General features: G+C 34.1%; 3 protein-coding genes across 6 annotated transcripts; 2 read left to right on the top strand and 1 right to left on the bottom strand.

Annotated features, from left to right (window-relative positions):
* Positions 1–3,154: 3,154 nt before the first annotated feature.
* Positions 3,155–8,769, bottom strand: LOC111396632 (protein tesmin/TSO1-like CXC 2). 4 transcript variants are annotated; one of them, XM_023023057.1, is made up of 11 exons: positions 8,667–8,769; positions 8,336–8,544; positions 6,571–6,731; positions 5,799–6,474; positions 5,137–5,615; positions 4,983–5,057; positions 4,339–4,519; positions 4,161–4,259; positions 4,020–4,086; positions 3,793–3,922; positions 3,155–3,697 (listed from the first exon to the last, which is right to left on the bottom strand). In XM_023023057.1, exons 2-11 carry the CDS (start codon positions 8,474–8,476, stop codon positions 3,355–3,357), a joined length of 2,352 nt encoding a protein of 783 aa, XP_022878825.1. In that variant the 5' UTR covers positions 8,477–8,544; positions 8,667–8,769; the 3' UTR covers positions 3,155–3,354. The 4 variants fall into 4 exon arrangements, with proteins under 4 accessions (XP_022878825.1, XP_022878827.1, XP_022878824.1 ...); XM_023023059.1 differs by lacking the exon at positions 8,667–8,769 and adding an exon at positions 7,738–7,849 and having other exon boundaries at positions 8,336–8,412; XM_023023056.1 differs by lacking the exon at positions 8,667–8,769 and having other exon boundaries at positions 8,336–8,658.
* Positions 8,770–16,023: 7,254 nt separating this feature from the next.
* On the top strand, positions 16,024–16,931 carry LOC111397651. Its single transcript, XM_023024655.1, has 2 exons — positions 16,024–16,601; positions 16,672–16,931. Exons 1-2 carry the CDS (start codon positions 16,060–16,062, stop codon positions 16,832–16,834), a joined length of 705 nt encoding a protein of 234 aa, XP_022880423.1. The 5' UTR covers positions 16,024–16,059; the 3' UTR covers positions 16,835–16,931.
* Positions 16,932–16,958: 27 nt separating this feature from the next.
* On the top strand, positions 16,959–17,604 carry LOC111397650 (sentrin-specific protease 1-like). Its single transcript, XM_023024654.1, has 2 exons — positions 16,959–17,318; positions 17,403–17,604. Exons 1-2 carry the CDS (start codon positions 16,999–17,001, stop codon positions 17,542–17,544), a joined length of 462 nt encoding a protein of 153 aa, XP_022880422.1. The 5' UTR covers positions 16,959–16,998; the 3' UTR covers positions 17,545–17,604.
* The last annotated feature ends 378 nt before the right edge of the window (positions 17,605–17,982 follow it).

Genomic DNA, 17,982 nt, shown 5'->3' with positions numbered 1-17,982 from the left:
GAAAAATTGTCATTTAAAATACAGTCATCACTATTGGCTGCCTTTTATCACCATATGGCCTCGTAACCATGTTTTTATATTTTATTATCAAATAGATAGATACAATGTAATTGCACCGCTTCGGTACCAGGTGAAAGAGATTCGTATTCAGCAATTGAAAGTCATCAAGACAAGGTATCAAATTCATTCCAGTCGTCACCAACTAGTTGTCTTCAAAGCATAATTTGAATAGGCACTTATATATTCTTTCATCAATTAGCCACCGACTAATTCAAATTATAATTAGAGTTGACAGGTCACCATTTTAATAAACTGAACCCCATGCACTTTTTCAAAATTTAAACCAATTTTTTAAAGTTTATTCAACTACAGCAGCCAACTATTGAATTATACCAGATAAACATAACTGCAAGCCATAAAACGTAAGTCCAAAAGGTTCACACCTTTTTAGAAAATAGACGGGAATTTATTTTACTTATCATGTGCAATTATAATGGAATTAATTGCAGACAGTTTCTATATTAAAATTTTCAATTATTCAAAATATTATTCAACATGCTGGAAATGAAAATACATTTCAGATTCTGATAGAATATAAAATGCACAACAAGCATCAAAATTCATATTAAGATTGTTGGAGAAATTACACCAATAATTGTACATATTATATTCACAAAAATGATGTCGTTTATTTGCGTGAAATCGAAACGTAATTTCGACTTATCGAAATGAATTTTTGAGAAGCAAAACAATAATTCATCGAATCTGAATGTATCAATATGGATTCATCCCTTTTGATTCTTGAACAAAAGCAAATCATTCTTTGGATCGAATCTTGCAACATAAACATGTAAATAATGTTAATTAGTTTCTGAAATCAAAATATAATAAAAGAAATCAGAAAATGAAATAAGAGAATGCAAGTGATGGATTTTTGGCGAGGCAAGTGTTGAGCATTTTATCCTTAAGATGAATTTGCCCCGCATCGGTGCTAACTATTTTCCAGCAATCATCTCCCAAGATACAACGACCACGTTTAGTCATAGGAAACTCCAAATGGCTTAGAACCAAACTCGGACGGAGTTCCCTCTCTACCATAATCATGACTTTGATGCAAGTGTTTTATGCAAACTAAAGTATAAGCATGGAATTGAATGATATAAAACTATCTATTGACTTTCTTGAATTTCTTGAATGATTAAATCCAAACATATGGGGTCAATATATAGTAGTTGGAAATGTATGTCAAAAGGCACAACCATACCAAGAGACGCATCTCATTAAGAGACATAATTATTGAAAATTAATCGTACCTGTATTCATGATCATTCATAGGAAAAGACACATCTTTTCATCCATATATTTCTAGATTATTCCATAATATTCTAGACGATTTTTTAATAATTTCAAGTATTTATGCGGTTTATTTTTGGCTTAATTTCTCATTCACCAAATAAATAATTCCACGTAAATAATTATTTAAAATTGGTCACGACCAATTTTCGATGCAAAATTCCAACATTGACATCAATATCTTTAGCCATGGCCCATTTTTGTTCATTTTCAATTCCAAATTTTGATAGTTTTTGGGCGTCAGGGACAGTTTGCTGAGATGAATCCACAATATGTCAAGACAAGGTTGTCGTTTGCCACAGGAAGAGTCTAGCGAGTACTTATACAAATGAATAATGCTATGCATGGGGATTAGCATCGTTCTGGGCCTCATTGATAGTGATAGTGGAGTTATTGTCACATTTTCTGGAGTTATGATTAGTTGCAATGGGAATTTATGCGTTTTCGCTTCTCTGTGAACTACTAACGGAATGGTCAAACTAACAAAAAGTAAGCTGGATAATTAAATTAGGACAAATTGAAGTTGTAACCATCACGAAGAATTTCGGTGCAATCCATTGAATTTTCGCTAAAGAACTAATAAACCCATGAGCCAAGGAAAAACATTACTTACGAAAAAGAAACTAGTTTTAATCTCATGTCTGCTTTCTGTAAATAGAAGTAGAGGGTGATAGAGATGGAGATAATGATAAAGATAGGGCTAGAGGTACAAATAGAATAAAATTTTACGAGTTTGATATAAAATATATCTATTTGAACTTGAGTAGATTAGTTCAAGTATTTCGATAATGTCTAGTTTAGTACAAGTTAGTTTGATCTTATGCGCTATAAATAAGAGGGCTTATTCATTTTAATATTCAAACCTCTACATGGAATTCTATCAAATTTTGCAATCAATAGCCATTCCGCGAGAGGCATTTGTAGACCAAGGGATGGAGCTCTTGGAAAGCAATCGTATCCATCTAAAGTTAGAAAACATTTCAACTCCAATCTGAGAAGGGGCCCTAATTATATGAATAAATTGATATTTTCTTTTGCCCTCAAATCTTCTTCTCTTCTGTATTGCGTCATATGATTTTATCAAAGAATAGCATATTTTCCATCTTCTATTGAGAAACATGGACACAGTCTCTTAATAAAAAAATGGTCTCTCAATGCATCTTTCTCGCAACCCATAAAAACAGTGTTTTACCTATAAATGTCTAGTCAATTGTAGCACCTTATGCTTTTTGGAGAGAATCAGCCACCTATGAAGAAGTGGACCTTAAAATCTTGTAAGATCTTTTGATCAATACAAGATAAACGAAACTTGATCAGTGCCCCGACAGAGGGGGCAACTGTCAAGTCTTGTTACTTATTATAACCATCTAGTGGTCCATACTCTGGCTATGAAGCATAAAGCCTTGGGGTCGGTTCGAGACCTCCAAAAGGAATGCCGATTGCTTAGTCAAATATCATGGGCCCCAACTCGCCACATCTAATGGATGTGGAATTATCGTAACAAAAGGCAGCCTCATAAACTGACAGGCAGCTTCACTGTTGATCATTAAATTCCCAAGCAACAAAATTCTTAATCTAAGGAATGGCCCACTCTTTATTATTAATTTCACTTCCAGAGAATTATGTAATGGAAATAAATGAATATATATGACATAGGGTGACAGAATAGCTGCTACTTTATTTTTACCTCCATGTAAATTTAGCCACAGTAGAATTTGCAACTGTGGAACGTGTAAATTCCCTTCATTACTCAGATAATATCAATTTATAACTCTATATATTATGTAGAAAACTTTGGACATTGTATGTAGTGAATCATATATTGGCTTTATGAAACATGGTTCTTTTGACAGCTAATAAACATAGTTGTTTATTATAGAAACATGGATGATACAAGGTCGAAGAGTAAGCTCGACCAACATACAGATAAAGGAACATAACTGATATAACTACTGTAAACATTGAAAGAACTTCCTTCAAGATTCACCAGCAAAAAGACTGTCAATTGTTGGGAGTAAGAGAAGGAAAAGCCGGAATAGATTGAAGTATCAACTTACGGCTGCTTCTCATGCTGGGAGATGTCCCTATGCGGTGAGGAGGAGAGACCCTCTTACTGTTGGGAGACGATGTCTTGATGCAACTGATAGGAGATTGAGCTTGGAGAAAATCGGGCATTTCGTCTTCAAGAACAGTTTCAAGATGCTTATCGAACCTTGCTGGAGGTTGGAAAAAACTCGGTTTCCTGAATCCATGGCTGGCATACGAACCAGAAGAGGAGCCAATAGAAGGAAAAGAAGGTCGAGGCAGTTTGTTCTTTGAGGAGAATAGATGCTGGATAGTTTGTCTTAACAAAAAAAGAAAATAAAACATTCATTGACCAACAACATAGATCAACAACTTTAGCAATTTGGGAAACAAATATGTTCGTTTCTATATTACCTTCCTTGTTTTAAAGGTGTTGCAGGAAGGACAGAATCAGGATTCTGCTCCAGATCATTCTGGATTGCGAGTTTCTGCAAACCCTTCTCGGCTGTGTCTGTTTCATCTTCGTCAAATTCAGCTTCTGTGCCTGTTAAACAAGAGCCCAACTCAAAAAGGCAAATAAAATTTCAAACAATAATACCAGCTGAGACTCAAGTTGTAGTAAACCTTAAGACGATACTAACCATCCTTTCGGCCAAATGCATTCTTACACCCTTCACATCTGCAGTTAACGGAGCATCCAACACCACCCTTCAATAGAAGGATTTTATGTCAGCTGAAGGACTAAAGAAAAGCCTGCAAAAACTGGAAAGATGAAAACAAACCTGATAGCATTCACAATATTTCTTTAGGCAACCCGATTTTTTGCAGTTGCATCCTCTCTTATGTCTAGCTGAAGCAGGAGTTTTGCTGGACTCATCCTGCTATAAATAATTAAACAGAAGCTCAAATACATTTAAGCACAAAGTGAGCAGAACATAAATCCAGAATTCATCGACTAACCCTGGTTTCAGATAGATAATCCGAGCTCCTAATCACTTTGGGAGCAAAAGCAAGAGGATTTCTGGATTCAATCTGTTTACGAGTTGCAAGGACAGTGTCCTCATGGACAGGTGTGTTGAAGCAATCTATACATGCACATGGTTCCACACAGTAAACACCAGCAGCAAAGCATTCACAGTAACTGCATTAAGAAGTTTAATAGATTAAAAGCATTGTCAGAAGATATAAATGAGCTTCCATCTGCAAAATGCAGCGAACCCTGCACTGATGCTCAGTATTCATGAACAATGAAAAATGGTTAGGGATTTGTTGTATATTTATTAAATATCCAGGCAAGGCAGTTAACCAAAGTTGATGACAGCCAAAAAAAGCTCTTGGATAATTGGGAAAAATAGGGAGAGAGAGAGGGTGGAAGATCAAATCGTCTATGTATAAACATCTCAAGAACTTTACATTTAAGTTATTACTTTAACAGTTTAACAAGCAGAACTAAACACAGTAGGCAAGCCAAAATTTGATATATAGCCTTTTCAATTCCCCAAACATGAATATAACACCAAATAATAAAAAAGAGAGATCGCTAATTGAATAGGGCCCATAGAGTGTATACTTGTGCCATGGCAAGACAGAATACAAGGACTTACAGTTTCAAGCATTTTGATTTCTTGCAGTTACATCGCTTACAGGCTTCACCATCTCCTGCTTGATCCAACCTACGTCTGAGAATTTAATACATGTTATACATCTGGAAAAGGCTAAATGCAAAGGAAAGCTATATTTACAGTAAAGAAGACATGCCTCTTCTTCTTTGGACTACTCTGATTGAACTCTTCATTGATCATATATCCAGATGCCTGGCAAGCATCTTCCGCAAGAATACCATTTTCGACAACACTGATTTCTCTTTCTGAGTTAACAGCTAAAGAATTGTTTAACAATTCTTGACCAGATGTTGGAGGTTGAAAATTGGCATTTGGGCTTGGTCCAATCAATAGTCTTCCAGAACCTAACGCTTCATGCTTGAGAAATTTGTAGTCCTTTGGAGTTGTTGTTAGAGCATTTAAATGCAAACCAATGCCTGGTAAACTGCGTTGTGAAGAATCATTTCCAGCCTTTGTAGGGAGTATTTTCTCATTGCTGGTGGAAGTATTGACATCAGATTGCAGAAATGCAGAAGAATCAGAAACTGAATTCTCATCAAAACGCTTCCTGCGGGATCCCACCATCTCAAAAACCAGACAACGTCTTCTCATACCACGGTACAAACCAGAAACAGGCTACAAAGACAGAATGAAAATTACTTTGTAAAAGAGAATATAGTAAATCATCTCATAACCACATAGAAATCTCACGTATATACACATGCAAAACTCTTCAAAAGTTACATGTCTTTATAAAAATGTGGCAGTGTAGTCTCTATCTTGCAGCAAATAAATGCTGATATAAAATGCAATTCTAACCTCATTATCCACTTCCTCAATGGGAATGGTCATAGAAGAACCAGAAATTATGTCATGGGTTTCAGATATTTCCTTCAATTCACTTCCTTCTCCAGGTTGAGTACATTGATTCTCTGTTTCGTTTTCCTCTTCAGCTTTTTCACTAGAATCTGCTTCACAGAAAGAGTATGTATGCTGCATGTCATTGCTAATACTCGAATTTTTGTAAGACTCAGCGTCATTTGGTGATTCAAAAATTAATTGATCCGGAGCATCAGAAATCAAATTCTCCCACTCACATCTTGTGGCTTCTTTATTTTGATCAATTTGGCTTACCCCATCAAGATCCACTTCACTTCCAAATAACCCCCTTAGGGAGGCCTCTTCTACAAAAGGAATAAGTGCTGATGATGTGCGAGCATATTCAGCGATGTGTTTGGTTTTAAGGGCACAGCTAGGTGTTAAACTGGAGCCAGGACTACTGCAGTCATACTTGAAGCTCTGTTCGAACTCAGCTACAAGCTCCGAACATTCAAAATATGCCTCACCAACTACTTGACCAACAGAACTCGGTTGATCAAAATTTGCCTGATGTTCATCTGATTCATTATTGGCATGAATAATATCCTTTCTTGTGTCAACTGTATGAGCATCATCAGAAGCAAATTCAGGTTTTGATGGATCCGGGAGCTGATGCCTGAAAAGAGACAAAAATAATGTACGCTTATACTTAACGCAGACCAAGCTGACGTGAATTATATTTATGGGGCTCATCAATAAATAGTTACATCACCTCCTCAGAAATCTCGATTCCTTCAATGAATTAAGGTGGGGGGAAGTGAAAACAGATGGAAGCGATGCAAAACTAAGAGGATTGATCGTCTGACTGATGTGTATGGACTTAACTGGCTTGATGGGGGAAAGATTGTTGAGAAAATTAAAGACAGGGGAGTCCTGCATGGAAGGGGAAAACCCGTCATTAATTGAGAGCGAAAAGCCAGAAAAATGAATTTACCAGGAAAGCCAACAACTTAAACACCAAAAGAGGAATTCTGGAGTGGATGAATCTGTAAAACCCATCTCATTAATGAAGAGAAAACCATACAAATAGGATTCACCTAAAAGCGGAAAAATGATGAGTTAACATAAACACAGCAGCTACAATTTCCATACAGGTAGGTTCTACACTCATAATTTCACATTGATGAGCACTTTCACAAGATAAAGAGTGAATATGGTGCAATAAACCAGTAATTCGAACACGTGCATTGTGAATTTAAAAGGTTTAAAGAAATTAAAAGATACTGATTAATGTGTTCCATTTCTTCACACACGCTCAACTGGTGCCCAAGTGAGAAACAGTCTAGTTCTACTTCTAATATCATCTGAAAAGCATTTTGTCTCGAAAAAAACTCTGAAATCAGATACAGAAATCAATCCTACTAAACTATTATAGAGTCCAGATACATAAAATAAAATAAAATAAAAAAGGGGACCTATTATGAATCACTTGCGTAAAAAGCCAAACAATGCCATTAAACTACAAGTTCTAATTTTGTGAAAAACCATTAATCAGAACTTTTTACCCGAATACCAGCGTGTGAACAAGCCTATAAAAGCATACAAACTACAAACCCCAATCGTTAAGCAATTTATGGAGAACAAGTTCCTCAATTCCTTCAGGGAAGCAAAAATCTCAAACAAGAAGCAAATTTGGCATAATTGGTGGGAAATTGGCGCATTACAAGAAAGTAAGAAGAAGAACAAATTCAATGAATTAATCATAACTTGTCTAAAGAAACTTAACAAGTGCCAAGAAAACCCAAAAATTAAGATTAATCAAGAATTTCTAATTATAACAACTTTTAGAAATACAGAATCCATTTCCCTCAAAAAGATTTCTGGGAAGCAAAGAGTCCCCAACAAATCCAAAAACAAAGTCAAAGATCAGCTGACAAACCCACAATTCGAAGACCAGTCGAAGGAGCAAAATCTGCAATTCTATCAGTAGCAACGCATAGCAATTGAAAAGTCTTAAAGGAAGAAACATCATCAAATCCCATATTCCAAATCTGTTCCAGCAACCAAAATGAGCTATTAAACAACAATTAACCAAATCCCATATTCCAAATCTGTTCCAGCAACCATAAAGAACAATGAACTAAAAATCAAATCCAAAAAATCCAAAAAAAAAGTGGAAGCTTTTGGTAGAAATTCTGAGAACCCACTTCTCAATTTTTTTACCCCAGTGACCAAGCACCACCATTTTAGATCAAATTACCCCAAAAAAGACATCTGTAATAAAATCACTCCAAACCACCCTACTTGTTAAATCAATTTCAAGAAGCTCAAACCCAAAAAATCCAAGATCAAGTGAGAATGTGTTCAAAAGACATTTTTTTTGCTAAAATTTCTCAAAACCCACCTCTAAAATCCAAGCAACAACAAATTTAAGGTCAATTGACAAAAAAAAAAAAAAAAAGTCAATCCACAAAAAACCCATAACACGAAAAGGAAAATGAAGAAGATAAAGATGGGTTTGAGGAACCAAATTGTACCTCGAATGTGTTGACAGAGGTTGTGATTTGGCTATTCTTGCTCCTCTCTGGAGTGTCCATCACGACTACTGCTTTCCCCTTTGCACTCTCAACACAACTCTCTTTATTTTCCTTCACGGAACTGTCTCCTCCCACCTTCATTTCTCTTTTGTTTCTGTATATGTATGTGTCCTTTTGTCACTAGCCCATGGACATGTTATCTGGATAATCTGGCACAAGCACAGAAAGACACAAACTTTATTTTCCCTCTCTCAACTGCGGAAAAAACAAGACATGGGGTCGAGAAAGATGCAAATGAAATTTAAGAATAAGCGGGAAACAAAGTCAGTACAGTGAGAGAGTATAGTGAGAGAAAGACACAGAGTCGTCTTCCCGTCCTGAGAAAAGGAAATATATCAGACCCCACCAGTCACCAAAACACACACAGCCGTTCGAAACAGTGAAAATTATAATACAAATCACAAACGAGAGGGAAAATAAACATAAATGTAAGAATTACTTTGGAAGAATTATCTTTAATCCTCCATTGATTCTACTTAATCATGTTTATGGGCTTTTAATTACTGGCAAACGCTAATTGACTTTGTCAACAAAAGTCATTTCGGTTCCAAGAATATCTATACACAGTTTTGCATTTTAAATTTCGGTTATATATTTTCCGGGGGTTTTCTTTGACTTTTTTCAGTTTTATTTGGGATATATATCTTTTATTACTCGAAGTTAATTTCATTTAAGAAAATAATTTGGCCTTTTAATAGTAATTAATCTCTCCTTATTGCTCACTATCTGGTGATTGTGAATTTTTACCTTTATCTTTCCTTGGCTCTTATAACAAATTTATATATTCTCTAAAATATAATTTGATATTTTTTTGGCATTATATTTTCATATGTATGATCGTTTACTTGAATATAAAGAGCTAAACACAATTCTTACAATATTTTATATCCAGTTATTTAGATGGAAACGAAGAGAGATTGCTTATTCGAATTATGATACATGATATGATTTAATTATTGAAAGAATAACGAAAATATTATATCAATTTCATTTTTTATAACTCTGATTAAGTTTTGATAATAATACAATCTTAGAGATTTGAAAGATTTATGAGTTTTGAACAAGGATTCTAACAATATCGAATGGTAGTTTGCTACTTTGCCTAATATTACAATACTATAAGTCATCTTCATGATCTTGTTTTTCATGGCTCAAACTACTCTTGAGTCATTGCACGAACTTTTTCCGAGGTATTTCATAATAATTGGACAGATTATTTGGATTGATTGTGTTTTATTTGTTTCTTTGTCATGCAAGTCTATTATCTATCTTAATTTGTATAATTATCGTTTAGCAAATGGAAAATATGCCTTCATATGCACCATGCAACATTTGTATACAATTTTAGTGGTTTAGAAAAAAAGAAATTTTACAGCTCGACCCTATTTCACTCACTCCTCCCCTCTATACACGACCTCATTGTTTTGGTTTGTTAAATTACAGCGTTCAATCCAAATATGTGTGCCATCGTCCATCTTGAAAGGGATTCGATTGGCTAGATAGTTCGATTGTGACGAATTTATCATGATATCTAGATAAAACTTTCACCTTAAAGCATCAAGATTTTTCTTTGATTGGTTGTTAGGGACAATACTGTCATATAAGGGAATACATTCTCAGTCATGTTATAACTTGTGATGGTGTTTTAAGATGACAGTTTTTCATGGGCCAATCTATATTGATGGGTCTTGGATCGATCTTTTTGTGGGAACTATTTGACTTCTTCGATGAAAATTCTCCCTCGACTAAGTCAAATAGACCCTCAAGTGATTTACGAAGATTTTCATATGGAAACCAACATTCTAGCTAGTATAGTCATTTCTACATGGGTAAATTCATCATTCTGAGAAAAAAAAAATCACTTTGATTATACAATATGGATTTTCTCAATTTAAAATTTATATACTAACAATGATTTTCATCTGATTTCTACTTTTTAAAGCAGTAGGAATGCATCGCTTTCTAGAGAGGGTTAACACAAGACTTATAAAAAGACAAGTTATTTTTATTTTTTAATAAAATCATTAATTTTTTAAGTTTGCTTAACAATAAAAAAATAGAAGTTGGCCCTAAATAAAAATTCATAACAAGTTAAACAAATAACTGAAAAATCACAATTGAAGAACGCGCGAGAATATAACTAGAACTTTAACCCTTTTTCGTTCATTTAGTAAAAAAGCAAATTAACCCTTACCAGATTATATTAAGAAATAATAAGAATTAAACTCTCATCAGTCAATTTTTATCTTGCAAAATAATATTTTAACCTTTGCTACTTGAATTAACTCTCTTAGAGTATCTCTTTATTTTTAAAGAACATGTTTTATAATCTAGAGGGCATTTATAAATTTAGAAAAAAATATTTTACTACTCTCAAAAAATATTTATTTTTACTAATTTTCTTTCAAATTATTATATTATTTTTTCATTGAAAATTGAAATGCTTTAAATGCATTTTATTATAGAGAATATTAAAGTCACTCTCTAGCGTTAATTAACGAGTTTATTGGAGCAGAATTTTAAAGATTAACCCTTTAAAATTGATAACATCTTATGTTGGAGATGCTCTCGATAAAAATATTTTTCAATTGGTAGTATTTTGAAATTTTTATATTAGGTTTTGGTCAACCAATGAATAGTTTTTAGTTTATACCTTGTACATATATTGATATTACAAAATCTAACGGTTCACAATAAATGTTTTGGCAAGTTGGAGCCACCCGATGGGACCAACCGGGTCCATTACTTCTAGGCATCGATAAAACCAATAAATTTCTTCAATGCATGAACAAGACTCTCATGATTATTACTCAATAGAATTTACTATCACACCACTCTTTATTAATGCTGGTTATTTTATTTGTGACAATCGGTGATAAGAAATAAATATAAAATAATGTAGGTAAACAATTAAATTGTATGAAACCCAACTGAGTACAAATTCACAATTTTGAAAATTAGTAGATTGTGATGTATAAACAAAAAAATGAAAGTGTTATTTTTCATGATAAAAATGAATTGTTAAATTTTGTCATGCATGACATCGATTACTCCAATGGTCTTTATACAATATTAACCAAGTCAAGCTTGTCACGGAAGTGCTAGTCATAGCGTGTCAACTTAACTTCATAATATAGTCGAGATTTATCTCCACATCCATATAATTATCTAATACAAATTATATTTTTTGTGATTCAACCTCGTTTGCCAAGTATAAGCCAATCCTCTATGAGCATGGTTTTTGTCTTGTACTCGTGAGCTTGACCTCATCTTCTCGCTATAGGCGCATTCTTGTCTCTACCATATTCTCAATGTCTGCGCAATTGTTGGTACTTAATTAGTTTATGTTACAATGTGTTCTTTATTTATTTTTTTTCTTCTTTAATAATCAATTCTACTCGTTTTTATAACCTTATTCACCTCGAATCTAATAGACATTTTCTTGATGATGACCCAATTTGTCTATACGAAAATGTGGACGTCTGATATATCACGCCACTAATTTACTTTATAGTTACGTGATAACATCTTAAACATTTGTTCAAATGAAATGTAATAATAAAAATCTTAAATGAAAGTTTTACCATCGCTCGTTTATAAGCAAATTATATGTTTTGAGTTGAAACATGTATAGTCATCCTATTGACCTTTTAGTTTTGATTCATTCCCTCATCAACAAGCAAAGTAAAATGAGACGTAATACCAACATAGAAAATCAAAAACTGTAAATAAAAATGATTTAACCTACCAACTTTTTGATTTGTTCTTTAACTTTTTCACTTTGTCAAAATCTTGCTGTTAACAATATAGTGTGGTCCTTTAATAAAAGTGGCTGTGGTCCCTTGTGTAAAGCCCTTCTATCACGTGACACCTTGTCTTCCATTCTCCAATATCCCTCTAAAATATAGCAAGTTTCTTTTACTATATGATGCATTTTTACACATTTCTGCATAATTAGTATGTACTTTTCTAGCTCCCCACATTCTCTGGAAGAGCAATTTCATGAGTTATATCATAATGTCGACGCCATGCGAGGTCTAAGCAAAATAATTTGTTAGTTAATATCTGGATGGTAGTTATTCTAGTTAATTAGCCACCCACATTTGTGTGTAGAAATACAAGACCTAGTATACCTTCCAATTCATTGGATATCCTTCAATCATCAATATGATTTTAGCATATTGACTTTCTTTTATTATCTCTACCTTAATACTGGTATCTAAGCAGATGTTCTTCTGCACAATTGTTTCTCGTTTCTCCGATTAATTTACTCTTAGATTTAGTTCTAAAATGGAGCAGACCAAATATGAAGATAACTTTGGCTTTAGATCATCCGTCAATTCTTCTGTCATTGGGAATGACCTCAAGTATAGGTTTCAATACCAACAATATGCAAGCTCATCTTCCTCTCCTGTAATTTACTTACAGATGCAACCGTCTTCATACTGTTCACAATGCCATTCTGAAGGAAAAGAATTCCCACACCCCTAAATATCCAAGCTTCCCCAATTTACAATAATTAGTTGAAATTACAACATAAAGCATTATCATCACTCATACATCCCTTGTATTTGGATTTTCTTGTGATGTTAATATTATCCACTTCAAGAATATTTATGACATACTGATGGATAATTAAATGTTGTGTGTTCTTGTTTCTTCAAAATTTCTCTACCTGTTCAACAAGAAAAAAGCTATGAAGATTTTTGTTTGTATTCAAAATAGTAAAAATCTCGGGAGCCAATACTTTCATTATGGCACGAGAACATTTTCCTGATATTGGCATCTCATTCTTGAAAAGAGACTGGAGAACTATAATGGAACCCACAAACATGTGCACCACCAATAAATACTAGCAAGCTGTTTCCCAGACCAAGTGATTAAATTTCTGGGGAAGTAAAGCACGTTCTTCATTGAAATGAGTTTTTCCTTTCATTTTTGTATGGAAACTGATAAATTAAACATTAATTTATACTCAGAAAAAAGGGAAAAACTTGCAGTAATTAGATTGTTGACAAATGAAAATAGTTAATAAAAGTCAAGAACACACAATAGCTCCCCATCTTGAAGCAAATCGGAAATATGCAAATCGTCATCCAATCTTGTATTAAGAACTTCTCCAAGCCATATTCTTGTTTGAGTCTGAACCAACTGAATACAAATAATGATATTCTAACAATCAACATTGTAGTCAAAGAAAAAATCAACTGTTGGTAGGAGATCAGGATTAGCTCTAGAAATGAACATTATCCCATTATACTGACATTTAAAAAGATGTTGATGTCGAACGACAGTTTTCTTGCTTATTGTTCATAGTTCCTAAGTTAATTTACCAATCCACTCGATCAATGTTAGGTATTATTTTGTAGAATAATTTTATAATCAACTTGCCATTACAGTACTATACGGGCGCGTGGTGGTGTCTGGCGTCACATTTCATCTTATGATTCATAGTTCCAAAGTTAATTTACTGTTCGCACAGATATTAATGTGATAATCAAGTTGCTAATATAATACTAATACGGCGGGATTTGTGGTAAGCACGTGGATGAGTCTGATATCTACGTTTCTCTATTCTCTTAGAATATGTTAAAGTTAATCTAAAAGTGATCAGAGAATATTTTGGCATCTAAATCGCAATGCTTCCACAAGTTGATCAAATGGCCGGTTCCATTATTGTTTTATTTGCCTATTTTTTATATATAAAATGGGGGTTGGTAGGTGGAGAAAGGCGAAATTCCAAGATCTATGATTAGTATAAAATTCATACTTGAATTGATGAAAAATTATAGTATATTTGTTAGGTTAAGACTATAATCTAAATGCACTGGATTGATCTTATTTAAATCAAGCTCAGTTGAACCTCGTAATTGAGTATTGCTTGAAAATATGAAGGATACGATAAAAAAAAATTGAAAGAATATGATGAATTGTAATGCCCCCTTTTTCTTCTTCCTCCTCTTCCTTTTTTTTGTTTGTTTTTTTTTTAAATTTGTATATAATAACTATTGTTCAAATACTGACAGATTGTTTTCAAACCTGCAGTAATTAGATTGTTTTATTTTTTTTTGGAAATGTCACCCTGCCGTTTATGTAATTCTAATAACTTAGCATGATTATTTTATGTTTTTCATTACAGAAATGGAATGCTCATTTGATTATGTGATTCCCACTGAACATAGAATTAAAGGCAGGCCTTCGCAGAAGTCTTTCCTTCAAAAACTTGACTATGTTCGGGAAATGTTAGATGATGTTCATCAAGAAATACTGATGGAATCTTGTTTTGGACAACTATATCGAATGAAGCGCATACCTTTTTCAGCACAGCTAATCCACCAACTTGTATTGAGAATGATTGTAACCAAAAAACAAAATGAGATCTGGTTTTCAATTGGAGGTAAGCCAACATGATTTTCATTATACGACTTCTCATTGATAACGGGGTTGAGAGCTAGTGAGGAGTCTTCGTTGGAGCCCCATATTGTGACTAATGATAGATTGGTGAAGAAACACTTTAAAAAGTGTAAGAAAGGCATAACGGTGCACAATTTGAAGGAAGCTATTGAAAGTCGCAAAGTGCGTATGGAAGACAAGTACAAGATTGGACTTGTATATATTTTGGAAACGGTACTATTGCCCAAAGAAAGCTACACATACATAAATGTAGAACACTTGTCAATAGTTGATGACCTAGATACTTTTAATAGTTATCCTTGGGGGAGAAAGGCGTTTGCCCGCACAATTGATGTATTTACGAGAGACTGGAAATCGTTGGTGAAGTCATACTTGATAAATAATGAGAAATATCCATATTCAATTTATGGATTTCCACTCGCCTTGCAGGTAATGTTTTTAAAATTATAATTTATTATTCATTTTGCTTAGATTGTAATATTTTGCATCTTATACAGATTTGGGCCTATGAAGCCATACCATCTATTAGACGGAGATATGGTGAGAATCTACAGGAGGCTGACCTCCCCAGAATATGTCAATGGAATTCTTCTGAAATGCCTAACTACAAGGATATTGGTGCAAGTATGGACGAACCAAATGTAAGTAAATTTTAAATGTACATCAAAATATGTAGTGTACTTTATAACAACTAAGTGCGCCTCTCATTTTTCATATAGATTGTTGTTCATTGCACACTGAAGCCTATGTCTAGAGAGGCTTCCAAAGCATATTGGACAGAGATTCATCGATTTGAGGATGAAGTAGAGGATCCGACAGTTGATATCTTTGTGGATAAGGAGAATATAGCAGATTCGTCCATTCGTGTTGATCTTCCTCAGCAAACTTGCCACTCTCCTAATGCCTCTACATCTCCTCAGGATCCATCTTCTTTTCATAGGCCACCTACGTCTACAGATGCTCATACTTTTCATCCGGGACCATCTACATCATATCCATCTCTGTATCCATCTAGAGATGAGTTCGCTCAGGAATTGAGAATGCAATTACTACAGATGGTAGAGATTTTAGAGAGGAAAAATGAAGGGCGGATAGATGAGATGCAATCTTACATAGACCAAAGGTTTGATTGTGTTACATCCTTTTGTAGACAAATTGATGAGAAGATATCATCTGTTATGGAGTGGATGAAGAATTCTAACCCGTCGACAACACCTTACACATATCACTCTCCTCTTCGTAGTGGATTTATGAATACTGGAGAAGCATGTGATGTAAATGAGGATCCACTTGTACATGTAGAAGTTCAAAATGATGAGAACCAAGATGACAATGAGGAGAGAGAAGTGGAAGATTATGTGTTGGCGAATGAACCAGTTATTGTAAAAGAAGCAACGTTGCCCGCATATGGCAATGAACAAAAACAAGCAGATGATATGAATAACTGTCCAAATCCCATTGAAGTGGAAAATGAGCAAAGGCAAGCAACAGATTTGCCGAATGATGATGAAACTCGTGTGGAAGAGAGAGATACCTGTGTACTGATGGATTCTATAGCATATGGTGATGTAATGGAGTCCATCCCTATAGTGGTGGAAGATGAGTCTGATAAGTCTAGTCAGATTGGGCGCGGGATGAGAATTAAGAAAAGGTCACTTGTTCTTGAATCTCCGTTCACAAATCCAGAGAAGAGGAGGAATCTTCGCAATGTAAATGCATTTGACCCATTTCGAGAGCTAGATCTGGCTAAGGCAGATGACTTACAGAATTGGTTGGTTAATGCACCTGACAGGTAACTATTCTTACATTAATTATTTTTGTGAAGTTGTAATTTCTGTTCTTATGTTATTTTCTTTATGCAGTGAACATGTGGACATGATGATGTTCACGAAGCCAAAAAGTTTCTTTCTTGAAATTCAGAAGCAATTTGGATGGCTCGATAGTGATGCAAGTACTTTAGCATTCGATATTTTTCTCATACTTCATTTCATTCTTAAACGGCTTTATACATCTACAGCACATTGACATAGCGTTGTTGTTGATGAGGGCACGAATACATACATATCCTACTGTGTTCCCACAAGATTGTGCAATTTTGGATTGTGCTTTTACTAACATGTGCACCAAGAGATTTGAAGATTTTTGAGCTGCATAAGAAAGAAAAAAATCCAGTAGAAGACTTTAAATGGATGAAAAATATGACAAGATATATATATGGTAAAAATCCAGAATGGAGCAAGCGATGGGATTCTTGTACATCGTTGTATATTCCCTGCAATGTAGAAATGAAGCACTGGATTGCACTTAAAGTGGACTTTGCCGAACGGACTATATATGTATATGACAGCATGAAGAGTTTGACTCGTTTTGGAAAATTGCAAAAAATCATTCATCCAATTGTGAAGGTGATTCCTAGAATGATGAAGGAAAGTTTGTTATTCGGGGAAAACTACCCACACAAGCAGTTTCTATGGCGTCGACATACAGACGTTCCACAACAAAACAATGCGTAAATAATCTATCTTTAAAATTTTTTAGATTTTCACTTATTTTGAGAGTGCATATATTTATTATGACAAATATATATTCGTAGGGGAGATTGTGGGATGTACGTTATCAAGTTCATAGAGCTTTTATCGGCGGGATTAGACGTGAAACTTATGTCCGATACTATGATTGACAGTTGGAGGAAGAAACTAGCCGTTGAAGTTTTTGCTATGCATTTCGATCCATAATTGTTTTTTCAGTATATTTTGCACATTTATGTGGTTGGAAGATTGAGAACTCTGATGCTATTTTTGTCTACATGGTAATTTTGAAATGATGCAGTAGGAAAACATGTGCACGGATGCTGATTTTTGTCTAGTCAGTTTTGGATGTTCATCAATCTTCCTATGAAATTTATGGATGTTGATTTTGTGTACTCAGATTTGGATGCTGATCAATTAGATTTGTCTAGTTTCTTTGGATGTTGATTTTTTGGATGTTGATCAATATTTTTTATAAATTATATTATTTTCATTATAGGATGTTTCATTCAAATATTGAAGCAGACATGGTTGAAAGGAAGATGCAGTTTGTCATAACTTTATCTATATGGTGTTGAAAAATAGACTATTATATGAAAAATGGCAGTTCTGCGTTTAAAACGACAACATGCCTTTTGGGTCATA

Source organism: Olea europaea, chromosome 7 (assembly GCF_002742605.1).
Source record: "Olea europaea var. sylvestris chromosome 7, O_europaea_v1, whole genome shotgun sequence".
NCBI classification, from domain to species: domain Eukaryota; kingdom Viridiplantae; phylum Streptophyta; class Magnoliopsida; order Lamiales; family Oleaceae; genus Olea; species Olea europaea.
Note: the sequence above shows the minus strand (reverse complement) of the source record. Positions and strands in the feature narration are given on the sequence as shown.